At 43.4% G+C, this 14,654-nt stretch overlaps 1 protein-coding gene across 6 annotated transcripts in view; it reads right to left on the reverse strand.

Moving 5' to 3' along the window:
* DISP1 (dispatched RND transporter family member 1) overlaps positions 1-14,654 on the reverse strand; it is a 119,420-nt gene that overhangs the window by 15,522 nt on the left and 89,244 nt on the right. For 4 of the 6 annotated variants that reach the window (XM_084828699.1, XM_084828701.1, XM_084828703.1 and 1 more), the window contains 3 exons: positions 5,709-5,836; positions 4,838-4,935; positions 1,832-1,929 (listed from right to left, as the gene is read on the reverse strand). In XM_084828699.1, coding sequence (XP_084684825.1) covers positions 1,832-1,929; positions 4,838-4,935; positions 5,709-5,836 — 324 coding nt within the window. Of the gene's footprint in view, positions 1-1,831; positions 1,930-4,422; positions 4,502-4,837; positions 8,060-14,654 lie in introns of those variants that run through there. The other 2 variants (XM_084828704.1, XM_084828705.1) reach the window with 2 other exon arrangements.

Genomic DNA, 14,654 nt, shown 5'->3' on the forward strand with positions numbered 1-14,654 from the left:
AAAGATTTGCAATAGGGCAGAGCTGTTTTCTAAACACAACACACGCTCCAAAACACCACCTATTTCCACACGGCTTGAACAGTATACCAAGGAATTAAAAAATGATTAAAACGATTATATGCTACTCATATTACACCACCCACTCCATTAGCCCTTTTAGGAGTGCAAATGTTTCTAACAGGAAGCCATCTGTTTTAATATATGGGTAGCACTCCTGCTTCTCCAAACATTCAGGATGAAGGCTACAATAAATAAATAACTCAAAGCGCTGTCGGCTGGCTTAAAATAACCCCACTATTTTAGAGTAAACTTGATTGGGATTATGCCAGAAATAATGGTGATGATGTTGATGATGATGATTATGATGATGATAGAATTTAAAGGTAAAATGTCTGCTCCAAATTAGATATTGGCCTGTTCTCAAATTGTGTGATACTAAGATTTCTAATGTCTTTGAAATTCTCAGAACTTTTTATTTTGCTTTACCCACCAAAATGTACTTTCCCATAAGGTTCCTGGAAGTGGGGTGGAGATCATTACATGCGCAAACACAGGCAACAAAAATCCAACTGCCACTTCTATTAGATCCTAATTGCTAAAAACATTTTATTTCAACTTATAGCCAGTCCGATCCCTGGAGCTGAAGATGGATTGAGCAAGCCTTACAACAATTAAAGAAGTATTATGAATCTCTGTCCTGAGAGGACTAACAGATCCATCTTCTAACCACTCATTCCTGCACCCACATCCCAAAGAGGCTCTACAGATCCTCAATAAACTGAATATGTGTCTGCACACTTCTCAGCTTGCATGTCGTCTTGCACTGTTGGGTTATAGGAGTCCTATAATCTATAAAAACATAGTCTCCTGTTTTGTCCCACCAGCCCTGCCAATGCCCTGATGTACAGCTCCATGAGATTACCAAATTCTGGGGCTGCAACACCTTTCAAAGAATACCAATCACTGCACTTCCAGAGGCTGACAAGCTCACGTATCATCACTGACACACAATATGAGCATATGCTCTTCACTCCAGTGTAGACCTTGTGTCAGTTAAGGTCCATTAGTTAAAACCAGACTTCAGTCTCAACTATGTGCATTGTTAACTTCTAACACATGCAAGAGGAACTCATGAGGTCCCTGAGGCTGTCTGTTACTTTTTACATTTTGGTTCCTTAGGGGAATAAAAAAAAGGCCCTAACTATTCTGGAGATGGAAAACATTCTCTCCTGATCACAGCAGTCAGGACCAAAGTGTCTTCTTTCATCCCCTTGTGCTCTGAAGAGGAAGCAAACTTTGCTTTCTCAGAACACCATGATCTGGATTGAATTATATCTATTTTATTTATTTATTTAAACAAGTTACTGTATATGTTTGAGTTCCCAAATGCCAATCTATTTCTTTCAGGTGACACAGACCTAAATAACTGCCTCAGAAGCATGCTGACAAACTGCTTTATGGGGATTTTTTTTTCAAAAAACAGGCAAAGTAACGCTTTCCGGCCTAGTTTTGGAAGATTAGATGACAGAAACACCAACAAAGGGGAAAAAGCAAAGTCTTGTTCAAAAACATAGTGCTAAATCCTGCCCCTCACCCCAAAAAACAAATTTGTCAGAACAGGAAATGGTGGAAAAAAGAAACAGATGGCACTCTTAAGATTCAGAAGGGTTCAGGAAGAAATATCGGGCAGATGCCTTATCATTGAATAAGGCAAAGTTAGTTTTACTTTAATGAATGCTTGATAACAGCTTACTCTCCAACTAGAAAGCTGTTTAGTAGTTAGCACAAAATGTATATTCTGTCATATTAAAAGTTAAATATCTTTACTTACCCTCAAATTATCCACACTACACATTGATTTTATTGCAGGTAAATTCCACAAGTTCTCGCCATCTGCTGATGCAAAAACCACTCGTGAATAGCGATCACCTGAAAGCAAGATTGACAAATCGTGGAGGTTTCAGACATCACAGGCATTCAGAGCTAACATAGCCCTGTATATGACAGAAAATATCACAGCATGTTTACATTGAGCCAGTTATTATATCTCAGCTTAACCTGAGATAAAATGGAAGAGGAGAACCATGTACGCCACTCTGGCTAAAAGGGTCTCTCTAAAACATCTTCTATACTTCATTAAGATTCAGAAACTCTTTGCCAAGAAAAAGAATATATATAACAATTCAATAGCAGCTCAGCTTACTGTGTTACTATTGTTACGTTAGGGTTATTTTCAGAAACTCTGAGTAACCGTTTTGTAATAATGGCATATTCACAAGTTGTATAGGCTCAAGTAGAGGAAAAGGCTCTCAATGGCTACTAGTCTTGATGGCTATGTGCTACCTCCAGTACCAGAGGCACTGAGCTTAAGTACACCAGTTGATTAGGAATGGGGGGGGGGTGCAGTTGCACTCATGTCCTGCTTGTGGGTTTCTGGTCGACAGCTGGTTGGCCACTGTGTGAACAGAATGCTGGACTAGATGGACCTTTGGTCTGATCCAGCATGGCATTTCTTATGTTCTTAAGTGTATTATTTTAGAATGTTAATATATACCCTTTCAGTATCACTGTAATCTTTCTCCTGGTGCCAAAGGGACCCATGTGCTACTGGGGGGTGGGGGGTGGGCAAGACTGAGTGGAGGAAGAGTTACGTATTCTAGCAGCAAGAGGAAGAAGTCTGTAGGCCAGAGGTGGGGAATGTCTTTCAGTCCGACGGTCAACTTCAATTTTGGAGAAGCTCTCAGGGATCGCATTCCAGTGATGGGTGGGGCCAAACGCAAGGTGAGCATGGCCAAAGGAAAAAGGAATGGGGCCAAAATACAAAAAACCCTAACCCATTTTAGCTTGAAGCTCTCACTGCCAGTAATTAAGCCTTAGGAGAAGCATTTCAACCTCTTAGAATGGGTGAAAAAATGGACAAATGCTGGGAAGCCACCAAACAATGGTTGCTTGGGGGAAAGGGGGTGGGAACTTCTGGGGAACCCCAGAGGGCTAGATTAGGACCCCAGGTAGGCTGGATTTGGCCTCCGGGCCTGAGGTTCCCCATCCCTGCTAAAGACCCACTTCCCTCCAATCCCTATTCCTTCAGAAGTACAAGAATGACAAAGAATCTTAGGACACTGGTGTCAGTTTCCCAATCCCCCCAGTGCACATGCTCAGGCAATCTGACACTGGACACCCAAACCAGTGAGATTTCTTTATTGCAGGGAATCCCACTGCAAAAGCTTAATGGTTACACTCTTCAGAAATCATATAGCTGATCGTCAGTAGCTATAGGCTCTATGTAATTTCAGAACAGTCCAAAGCTAAACACTACTACCGTGACTGAGATGCTCATCAATGTGGTTTCTCCGTTGCCATCTCCAGGGTTTTGAACACAAGGGAAGGGACTCTGGATTCCTGGGTACCTAACCCAAACAATCCTTTCAAGGGGTTCCAATCCCGGACATGGAAAGGGAATGATTCCTGGAATGAACCCATCAGGCAATCAAGGGATAATTTCTTGGAAGGCCTAAACAACCCACACCCATAGAGATTCCAACTTTGAATCTTTTGTTGGTAACTCCAGGCTACATGGTCAAGGCCCATCAAGATCAAGAGAAGGGCATACCCACACACACAAGGAGTTCCAGGCCACCGCTTTCATGCTGGCAACTCCACACTGCATGAGTTTTGGCAGAGGGAAGTCCAAAAGTTGTAGATCAAACCCAGCCTGCTGTATACTGAACTGGCTACAAACACAGACACACAATCCACAGCAACAAGAGTTCAAGTCTATGAAAAGCCTCACAGTACTTTTCATGGCAAGTCCTTAACAATCCAAAGTTCCAGTCCACGTGCAGAGTGCCTCCAAAAGCCCAGACGATGATGGATCCAAAAAGAGAAGGCTTTGGGCAATGAAGAAAAGATGTTCCTAGCAAAGGCTCTTCGCCTTTCCATCAGCTTAAAAGGGAAGGCGTGATTGTAGGACACCCCCTCGAGATCCCTTGACAGGCATGGGCCTTTAGCCCTTCAACAAGGCCCCTGTCTAAACAGGGTGTCACTGCTCAGCCTTCCAGCAGGGACGCTTCAACCTGGGCAACACTTCTACAAACCCCACCCCACCTCTGTCAGGTTCTCATGGACAGCTTCCAGCCTCCTTGCCTGCTAAGGCCAGACCAGCAGGTGGACAGGGAGCTGGGTGACTCCCCCTGGCTCTGCTCTGAGAACACTGACAGAGATAAGCTCACACAGACTCTGACATTCCAGAGCCTGAATAGGCTCAAGCTCTTCCAGGCTACTTCTAATCAAATCCTGGCTATAACGTACAAGGCCCACTGCAGTACTGAAGCTGGGCCCTGACAATTGGTACCCAGTTTATCCCCCACGGCTGTACCTGTCCCGAATGATTTGGGAAAAGAAAGCACTCAGCTACCCATTTACCTCCAGCAGTAGGATGCAATGTCATTTCTTCCCATGTCACAAACTTCTCAAAGCTGCAGCTGGCAAGAAAGTCGGAAGTCTAGCAGCAGGAAAAATTTTCAGTGGGAAAAAGATACATGTCTGTATTTTTGTCTCACTTGTGGAAACCACCACTACAACAACCCACATACATGCTAAATTGTGCTCTACTTTGTTGGTAATCCAAATGTAGTAAGTCTACAATGGTCATCATCCTTCGCTTTTCCCAAATTGAAAAGAACGATTCCTAGGAAATGGAAATGCTTGACAGAAAGCACCAACTGCAAATAAAATATTAGTTTAAATTCCTCAAACCCCTTGTATACAAAGGCAGTTTAGTTTTAGTGCTGGGGGCATTTTCCAAAACATTTCATGCACTTAACAGTAATCAGCTTACTTGGAATGTCACAAAAAAAGCTGTCCTTGTGGAAATTCCAGTCTGCTTCCCTTCTCTCTCTTTCATAGTGATCCTCTGACCATCTGTCATCTCGATGACTAAGAGAGAACAATTTTCATCTTAAAAGAAGAGCATCCAAAGCAATTACATCAGCTTCTCCCGCACCTAGTGCCCTCCAGATGTGTTGGACTACACCTCCAACCATCTCCATCCAGCTGGCTGGGGATGATGGGGCTGTAGTCCAACACATCTGGAAGGCACCAGGTGTGGTGAGGGGGGAATTGGATCACACAATTTCAGCAGTTGTTTTTGTTTCACTAATAAATGCACAAACAGAAAAAGGGCCATTAAGAGACCTAGAAAAAAGGAAAATGTTCTTGAAGTAGCTGAATCAAAACAAAACCCAGACAGGGAAACCAATTGTTACTATTATGATTTTTAAGAACACATCTATCCTTAAATGCACACTATAATGAAAGAGTATAAAAAATAGACAACTCAGAGAAATAATTTTGTTTACCCTAAATAGGAGAGATACAGCCCCATTACACATCTTCAGTAAGTAAAGCTGGAGAAAGTTGAATTCCCTAAGAAAATAAATCATGTCCCACATGACTTCCTGCGTTTAAGAGCTCAAATATTCAAAATAGTTTTTATATCAGTGTAAACTTTTGTAGCATGCCACTTTGTTATTAACTCTGAGTGCATGGTTAAGAGAGCCAGATGTTAAATGTACACTGCTATTTTCGTTATACGGTAGGAAAATTTTTCTTTAAGAACTCCCATATTTCATTTCATACACCTGGCTTTAGTGTATGTAAATAATCAGTGGAAAACAATGGCAGAAAAGAACATGACCCAAAGTCCCTACCTCTTAGCCTGTTCATCTGCATACTTAAAAGGGTAGTTTGCCAAGGTTGCTTTGTAGCCTGTGTTTTTCACCATATTATTCCAGGTGACCAGTCTCTGACCTATAGGAGTTCCTCTTGGCTCAAAGCCCTAAGGCAGAACATTAGAGAGGTTATTTTAGTACATGCTGGCCTTTGATTTAACAGGAAGACAACAATTAAAAGTGATGAGCGAGTGTCATTAGAAAGCATTTTCTCTACAGATAACAGTTTTAGAGTTGAATTGCTTCATATTCCAAAGGGAGAACTCCATGAGAAGAAATATGGGACTTTGTCCTACCTGGTATCCCAATGTCATTACGCAGCACATGTTTCTGAGTCCACCAGCCAGTGACATGGAGTAGGGACAGGGAATGTAACAAGCATGAGGGAAATGCACAGAATAATTATGACAGGCACAAGGCATGTTGTGCTAACCGTTATGGTGGAAGAGAACCCAACATGGGATGGGGCTGCAGTTACGAACGTAGTAGCAGGCCTGTTGCATCCTCAGACCAGCATCTTGTTTCCCAAAAGGCCCATCAGATACCTTTGGGGAGCCCAGAAGCAGGACATGAAAGCAATAGCCCTCTTCTGCTGTTGCTCCCCAGCAACCGATATTCAGAGGCATACTGCCTGATCCTGGAGATGATATATAGTCATCATGTCTGGTAACCAGTGATAGCCTTATTTATTAATTTGTTACATTGATATCCTGTCTTTTTCTCCAAGGAGACCAAGGCGGCGTACATGATCCTTCTTCTCTCCCTTTTATTCTTACAATAACCCTGTGAGGTAGGTCAGGTGGAGAGTCAGTGACTAGCCCAAAGTCACCTACTGAGATCCAAGGCGGGGGGGCGGGGGGGGGGGGGCTAGAATCCCTGTCTCCCCAGTCCCAGTCCAACATTCTACCCATTGAACCACACTGCCTCTGCTGCACTGCTCACACAAGGAGACAATTTATGAATTTATCTAAACCCCTTTTAAAGCCACCAAAGTTGGTGACTATCACCACACCTTGGGGCAACAAATTCTATAGTTTAACTCCGCGCTTCCTGAAGAAGTACTTCCTTTTTCCTGTCCTGAATCTCTCACCACTCAGCTTCATACGATGACCCCAGGTTCTAGTATTAGGAGAGGGGGGGAAATGTCTCCCTATCCACTTTCTCCACAGTATGCATAACTGTATACATATCTATCATGTTCCCCCTCCTCACGCAACTTTTTTCTAAACAAAGTAAGTCCAAAACATAACTATAGGGGAGTTGCTCCAGCCCCCTGATCATTTCAGTTGCTCTTTTCTATACCTTTACCCATAAAATATCATTTTTGAGAAAAAGAGCTTCGGCTATTGGGCGGTATAGAAGTAAAAAAATAAAAAAAATCAGAGACCAGACTGCACACGATGTTCCAAGTATCATCACACCATTGCTATGTATAAAGACATTACAATACTGGGAGTTCTATTTTGTAATTCCTTTCAGTAGCAGCCTCATCTTTCTTTCAATATGTATTTCCACCCTGAGAATTCAAACATGAGAAGATCTGATCCCCAACCCCAGTCACTGAAAGTTCAAACTGCTTAATGAAACTTATACATAGGATTGGGCCCCATGCTCCAGTGTGAGGCCTGCTGCTTGTGCGGGGGCAGTCAGCAATGCTGCTGCACCGGCATTCCAGAGGAAATGCTTCATGGTGCAGCCATGCGACACCATGGGCTTTTAGAATGCTGGTGCTGCTATTTGGTCATGCTTCACTTGCCAGAGATATATGGCAGGTGAAGATGGAGCTTCCTGTGTCTTAAACTGTGGTGTAGCTTGTACAGGGTAATCTGTGTAGGACTACTCAGTGCATGGGTGCTGCTGACCTTTCAGCCAGAGATGAGAATGACCTGTAGCACCTCGCGATTCTACACAAATCAATGCAAGAAGTTCCCAAATACACTTTTTTCTACCTCTTCACCACTACCAGGTGAACAATTTTGCTCTTCCAGAAGTGAAGAAGGGCAGAACTGGATATGACATTAGTTGTGTGAATACAGTTCATGTGCTTGTAGACAAGTCACGGGGAAGCCTGAACAGCCTTGGAACTGTGAGGAGGAGGTTGGGAACTGAGGTTTAATCCTCTCTACCCCCACCAAACTCCTTCATGGATCACTGCCTTGTTGTGGTGAAGGGGCTTGCGTAACTCAGTGAAGCCATAAGCTATGCCGTGCAGGGCTACCCAAGACGGACAGGTCATGGCGGAGAGTTCTGACAAAATGTGGTCCACTGGAGAAGGAAATGGCAACCCGCTCCAGTATTCTTGCCAAGAAAACCCCATGGAACGTATCACAAGGCTAAAAGAGATGACGCCGGAAGATGAGCCCCTCAGGTCAGAAGTTGTCCAATATACTACTGGGGAAGAGCAGAGGGAATTTCCAAGTAGTGCCAGAAAGAGTGAAGCGGCTGGGCCAAAGCTGAAAGGACACTCAGCTGTGGATGTGTCTGGTGGTGAAAAGAAAGTCCGATGCTGTAAAGAACAATATTGTTTAGGAACCTGGAATGTAAGATCAATGAATCAAGGTAAGCTGGAAGTGGTCAAACATGAGATGGCAAGATTGAACATCGATATCTTGGGAATCAGCGAACTAAAATGGACAAGCATGGGCGAATTTAATTCAGGTGACCATTATATCTACTACTGTGGGCAAGAATCCCTTAGAAGAAATGGAGTAGCACTCATAGTCAATAAAAGCGTTGGGAAAAGCAGTACTGGGGTACAACCTCAAAAACGATAGAATGATCTCAGTACGAATCCCAGGCAAACCATTCAACATCACAGTAATTCAAGTCTATGCCCCAACCACTGAGGCCGAAGAAGCTGAGGTTGATCGGTTCTATGAAGACCTACAACACCTTCTAGAACTAACACCAAAAAAAATGTCCTCTTCATCATAGGGGATTAGAATGCTAAAGTAGGAAGTCAAGAAATCACCGGGATAACAGGCAAGCACGGCCTTGGTGTACAAAATGAAGCAGGACAAAGGCTAATAGAGTTTTGCCAAGAGAACACACTGATCATAGCAAACACTCTTTTCCAACAGCACAAGAGACGACTCTACACATGGACATCAACAGATGGTCAATATCGAAATCGGATTGATTATGTACTTAGCAGGCAAAGATGGAGAAGCTCTATACAGGCAGTAAAAAGCTGACCGTGGCTCAGATCATGAGCTGCTTCTTGCAAAATTTCGGCTTAAATTGAAGAATGTAGGGAAAACCACTAAACCATTCAGGCATGACCTAAATCATATTCTTTATGAATATACAGTGGAGGTGAGGAATAGATTTAAGGGATTAGACCTGATAGACAGAGTGCCTGAGGAATTACGGACAGAGGTCCGTAACATTGTTCAGGAGGCAGCAACTCAATCCATCTCAAAGAAAAACAAATGCAAGAAAGCCAAGTGGCTGTCTGAGGAGGCTTTACAAGTAGCTGAGGAAAGAAGGGAAGCGAAAAGCAAGGGAGAAAGGGGAAGATATACCCAACTGAATGCAGAGTTCCAGAGAATAGCAAGGAGAGACAAGAAGGCCTTCTTAAATGAACAATGCAAAGAAATCGAGGAAAACAACAGAATGGGAAAGACTAGAGATCTTTTCAAGAAAATCGGAGATCTCAAGGGAACGTTTTGTGCAAAGACGGGCATGATAAAGGGCAAAGAAGGCAGGGACCTAACAGAAGCAGATGAGATTAAGAAGAGGTGGCAAGAATACACAGAAGAACTATACAGGAAAGATCTGAATGTCCCTGATAGCCATGATAGTGTGGTCAGTGAACTTGAGCCAGACATCCTAGAGAGTGAAGTCAAGTGGGCCTTAGGAACCATTATTAACAACAAAGCTAGCGGAGATGACAGTATTCCAGCTGAGCTATTTAAAATCCTAAAAGATGGTGCTGTTAAAAGTGCTGCACTCAATATGCCAACAAATCTGGAACACTCAACAGTGGCCACAAGACTGGAGAAGGTCAGTTTACATTCCAATTCCAAAGAAGGGCAATGCCAAAGAGTGTTCAAACTACCGTACAATTGTGCTCATTTCACATGCCAGCAAGGTGATGCTCAAAATCCTACAAGCTAGGCTTCAGCAGTATGTGAACCGAGAACTACTGGAAGTACAAGCTGGGTTTCGAAGAGGCAGAGGAACTAGAGATCAAATCACCAACATTCACTGGATCATGGAGAAAGCAAGAGAATTCCAGAAAAACGTCTATTTCTGCTTCATTGATTACACTAAAGCCTTTGATTGTGTGGATCACAACAAACTGTGGCAAATTCTGAAATAGATGGGAGTACCAGACCACCTTACCTGCCTCCTGAGAAACCTGTACGAGGGTCAAGAAGCAACAGTAAGAACCGGACATGGAACAACTGACTGGTTCAAAATTGGGAAAGGAGTACGACAAGGCTGCATATTGTCGCCCTGCTTATTTAACTTATATGCAGAGTACATCATGAGAAACGCCGGGCTGGATGAATCACAGGTCGGAATTAAGACTGCTGGGAGAATTATCAACAACCTCAGATATGCAGATGATACCATCCTAATGGCAGAAAGCGAAGAGGATCTAAAGAGCCTCTTGTTGAGGGTGAAAATGGAGAGTGCAAAAGCTGGTTTGAAAGTCAACATTAAAAAAACTAAGATCATGGCATCTGGGGAAGAAATGGAAGCAGTGACAGATTTTATTTTCTTGGGCTCCAAGATCACCACAGACGGTGACTGTAGCCATGAAATTAAAAGACACTTACTTCTTGGGAGGAAAGCTATGGCCAACCTAGACAGCATAGTAAGAAGCAGAGACATCACTGTGCCGACAAAGGTCTGTCTAATCAAAGCTATGGTTTTCCCAGTAGTAACGTATGGCTGTGAGAGCTGGACTATAAGGAAGGCTGAGCGCTGAAGAATTGATGCTTTCGAACTGTCGTGCTGGAGAAGACTCTTACGAGTGCCCTGGACTGCAAGGAGGTCAAATCAGTCAATCCTGAAGGAAATCAACCCTGAGTGCTCATTGGAAGGACAGATACTGAAACTGAAGCTCAAATATTTTGGCCTTCTAATGCGAAGAGGAAACTCCCCGGAAAAGACCCTGATGCTGGGAAAGATTGAAGGCAAAAGGAGAAGGGGATGGCAGAGGATGAGATGGCTAGATAGTATCACCGATGCAATGAATATGAACTTGAGCACGCTCCGGGAGAGAGCGCAGGACAGGAAGGCCTGGCGTGCTATGGTCCATGGGGTCACGAAGAGTTGGACACGACTTAATGACTGAACAACAACAACCCCTACCAAAACCACCTCTAAAGCAGGTATTTGCATTTAAAGGGAAACTCCCTTGAAATTCAATGGTGGGTTCCCTTGAAATGCAAACAGCAGCTTTGGAGAGGCAATTTCTATCAGGACCACGGCAGGGACTATTAAATTTGCCATCCCCACTCCAAGATCTCCAGGCTGTTTGTTCTTTGCATTTATGCAATTAACATCATGGCCCTGAGTTAGCTCAGGATTTTCCTGTAATGTATCCATCCATTATGGTATTTGAAAAGGACGAAAGGAACTCTGCAAACAACGCATTTACTAATCGGAATGTCTATATACACCAAAATGTAGGTTTAGGTGCATGTCGTCAAATGGAAGCTCCTAAATGCATCAACTGGTTTTTACAAAATCAGGGGGTCTGGTCTAATAGTCCATTTATGGATTCTTATATCTATGTCAACAGCGACTCATTTAATGTCTAATGAAGTCCATGTTACAGCCATCCTAAAGTAAAAAGCATAAAACAGATAGCTCTGTAGCAGCTTTTATTAGCTTAAGTATTCTTTTTTTAAGAAGACTCTCACTTATTTTGATGGTCTCTTTATTGTTTGAAAAAGTCTCTATTACTATTTTGTTATTTATTTCACCACTTATATGTTGTTGCTGTTCAGTCGTGTCCGACTCTTCGTGACCCCATGGACCATAGCACGCCAGGCCTTCCTGTCCTGCGCTCTTTCCCCGAGCGTGCTCAAGTTCATATTCATTGCATCCGTGATGCTATCTAGCCATCTCATCCTCTGCCGTCCCCTTCTCCTTTTGCTTTCAGTCTTTCCCAGCATCAGGGTCTTTTCCAGGGAGTTTTCTCTTCGCATTAGGTGGCCAAAATATTGGAGCTTCAGCTTCAGTATCTGTCCTTCCAATGAGCACTCAGGGTTGATTTCCTTTAGGATGGACTGATTTGACCTCCTTGCAGTCCAGGGGACTCGTAAGAGCCTTCTCCAGCACCACAGTTCGAAAACATCAATTCTTCGGCGCTCAGCCTTCCTTATAGTCCAGCTCTCACAGCCATACATTACTACTGGGAAAACCATAGCTTTGATTAGACGGACCTTTGTCGGCAAGGTGATGTCTCTGCTTCTTACTATGCTGTCTAGGTTTGCCATAGCTTTCCTCCCAAGGAGCAAGCGTCTTTTAATTTCATGGCTACAGTCACCATCTGCGGTGATCTTGGAGCCCAAGAAAGTAAAATCTGTCACTGCTTCCATTTCTTCCCCTTCTATATGCCAGGAAGTGATAGGGCCAGATGACATGATCTTAGTTTTTTTAATGTTGAGTTTCAAACCAGCTTTTGCACTCTCCTCTTTCACCCTCAACAAGAGGCTCTTGAGATCCTCTTCGCTTTCTGCCATTAGGGTGGTATCGTCTGCATATCGGAGGTTGTTGATAATTCTCCCGGCAATCTTAATTCCGACCTGTGATTCATCCAACCCGGCATTTCTCATGATGTACTCTGCATATAAGTTAAATAAGCAGGGTGACAATATGCAGCCTTGTCGTACTCCTTTCCCAATTTTGAACCAATCGGTTGTTCCAGCTCTGGTTCTTACTGTTGCTTCTTGACCCTCGTACAGGTTTCTCAGGAGGCAGGTAAGGTGGTCTGGTACTCCCATCACTTTAAGAATTTGCCACAGTTTGTTGTGATCCACACAATCAAAGGCTTTAGCATAGTCAATGAAGCAGAAATAGACGTTTTTCTGGAATTCTCTTGCTTTCTCCATGATGCAGCGAATGTTGGCAATTTGATCTCTAGTTCCTCTGCCTCTTCGAAACCCAGCTTGTACTTCCGGTAGTTCTTGGTTCGCATATTGCTGAAGCCTAGCTTGTAGGATTTTGAGCATCACCTTGCTGGCATGTGAAATGAGCGCAATTGTGCGGTAGTTTGAACACTCTTTGGCGTTGCCCTTCTTTGGAATTGGAATGTAAACTGACCTTTTCCAGTCTTGTGGCCACTGTTGAGTGTTCCAGATTTGTTGGCATATTGAATGCAGCACTTTAACAGCATCATCTTTTAGGATTTTAAATAGCTCGGCTGGAATACTGTCATCTCCACTAGCTTTGTTGTTACTAATGCTTCCTAAGGCCCACTTGACTTCACTCTCTAGGATGTCCGGCTCAAGTTCAGTGACCGCACTATCATGGCTATCAGGGACATTCAGATCTTTCCTGTATAGTTCTTCTGTGTATTCTTGCCACCTCTTCTTAATCTCATCTGCTTCTGTTAGGTCCCTGCCTTCTTTGTCCTTTATCATGCCCGTCTTTGCACAAAACGTTCCCTTGAGATCTCCGATTTTCTTGAAGAGATCTCTAGTCTTTCCCATTCTGTTGTTTTCCTCGATTTCTTTGCATTGTTCATTTAAGAAGGCCTTCTTGTCTCTCCTTGCTATTCTCTGGAACTCTGCATTCAGTTGGGTATATCTTCCCCTTTCTCCCTTGCTTTTCGCTTCCCTTCTTTCCTCAGCTACTTGTAAAGCCTCCTCAGACAGCCACTTGGCTTTCTTGCATTTCTTTTTCTTTGGGACGGATTTCGTTGCTGCCTCCTGAACAATGTTACGGACCTCCGTCCATAGTTCCTCGGGCACTCTGTCTATCAGGTCTAATCCCTGAAATCTATTCCTCACCTCCACTGTATATTCATCAGGGATATGATTTAGGTCATACCTGAACGGTTTAGTGGTTTTCCCGACGTTCTTCAATTTAAGCCGAAATTTTGCAAGAAGCAGCTCATGATCTGAGCCACAGTCAGCTCCAGGTCTTGTTTTTACTGACTGGATGGAGCTTCTCCATCTTTGGCTGCAAAGGACATAATCAATCTGATTTCGATATTGACCATCTGGTAACGTCCATGTGTAGAGTCGCCTCTTGTGCTGTTGGAAAAGAGTGTTTGCTATGATCAGTGTGTTCTCTTGGCAAAACTCTATTAGCTTTTGTCCTGCTTCATTTTGTACACCAAGGCCATGCCTGCCTGTTATCCCGGTGATTTCTTGACTTCCTACTTTAGCATTCCAATCCCCTATGATGAAGAGGACATCTTTTTTTGGTGTTAGTTTTAGAAGGTGTTGTAGGTCTTCATAGAACCCATCAACCTCAGCTTCTTCGGCCTCAGTGGTTGGGGCATAGACTTGAATTACTGTGATGTTGAATGGTTTGCCTGGGATTCGTACTGAGATCATTCTATCATTTTTAAGATTGTACCCCAGTACTGCTTTTCCCACCCTTTCGTTGACTATGAGTGCTACTCCATTTCTTCTAAGGAATTCTTGCCCACAATAGTAGATATGATGGTCACCTGAATTAAATTCACCCATGCCTGTCCATTTGAGTTTGCTGATTCCCAAGATGTCGATGTTCAATCTTGCCATCTCATGTTTGACCACCTCCAGCTTACCTTGATTCATTGATCTGACATTCCAGGTTCCTAAACAGTATTGTTCTTTACAGCATCGGATTTTCTTTTCACCGCCAGACACATCCACAGCTGAGTGTCCTTTCGGCTTTGGCCCAGCCGCTTCACTCTTTCTGGCGCTACTTGGAAATACCCTCTGCTCTTCCCCAGTAGCATATTGGACACCT

This window comes from Heloderma suspectum, chromosome 1 (assembly GCF_057233095.1).
Source record: "Heloderma suspectum isolate Gila_16-S chromosome 1, 16-S_ref, whole genome shotgun sequence".
Classification (NCBI taxonomy): domain Eukaryota; kingdom Metazoa; phylum Chordata; class Lepidosauria; order Squamata; family Helodermatidae; genus Heloderma; species Heloderma suspectum.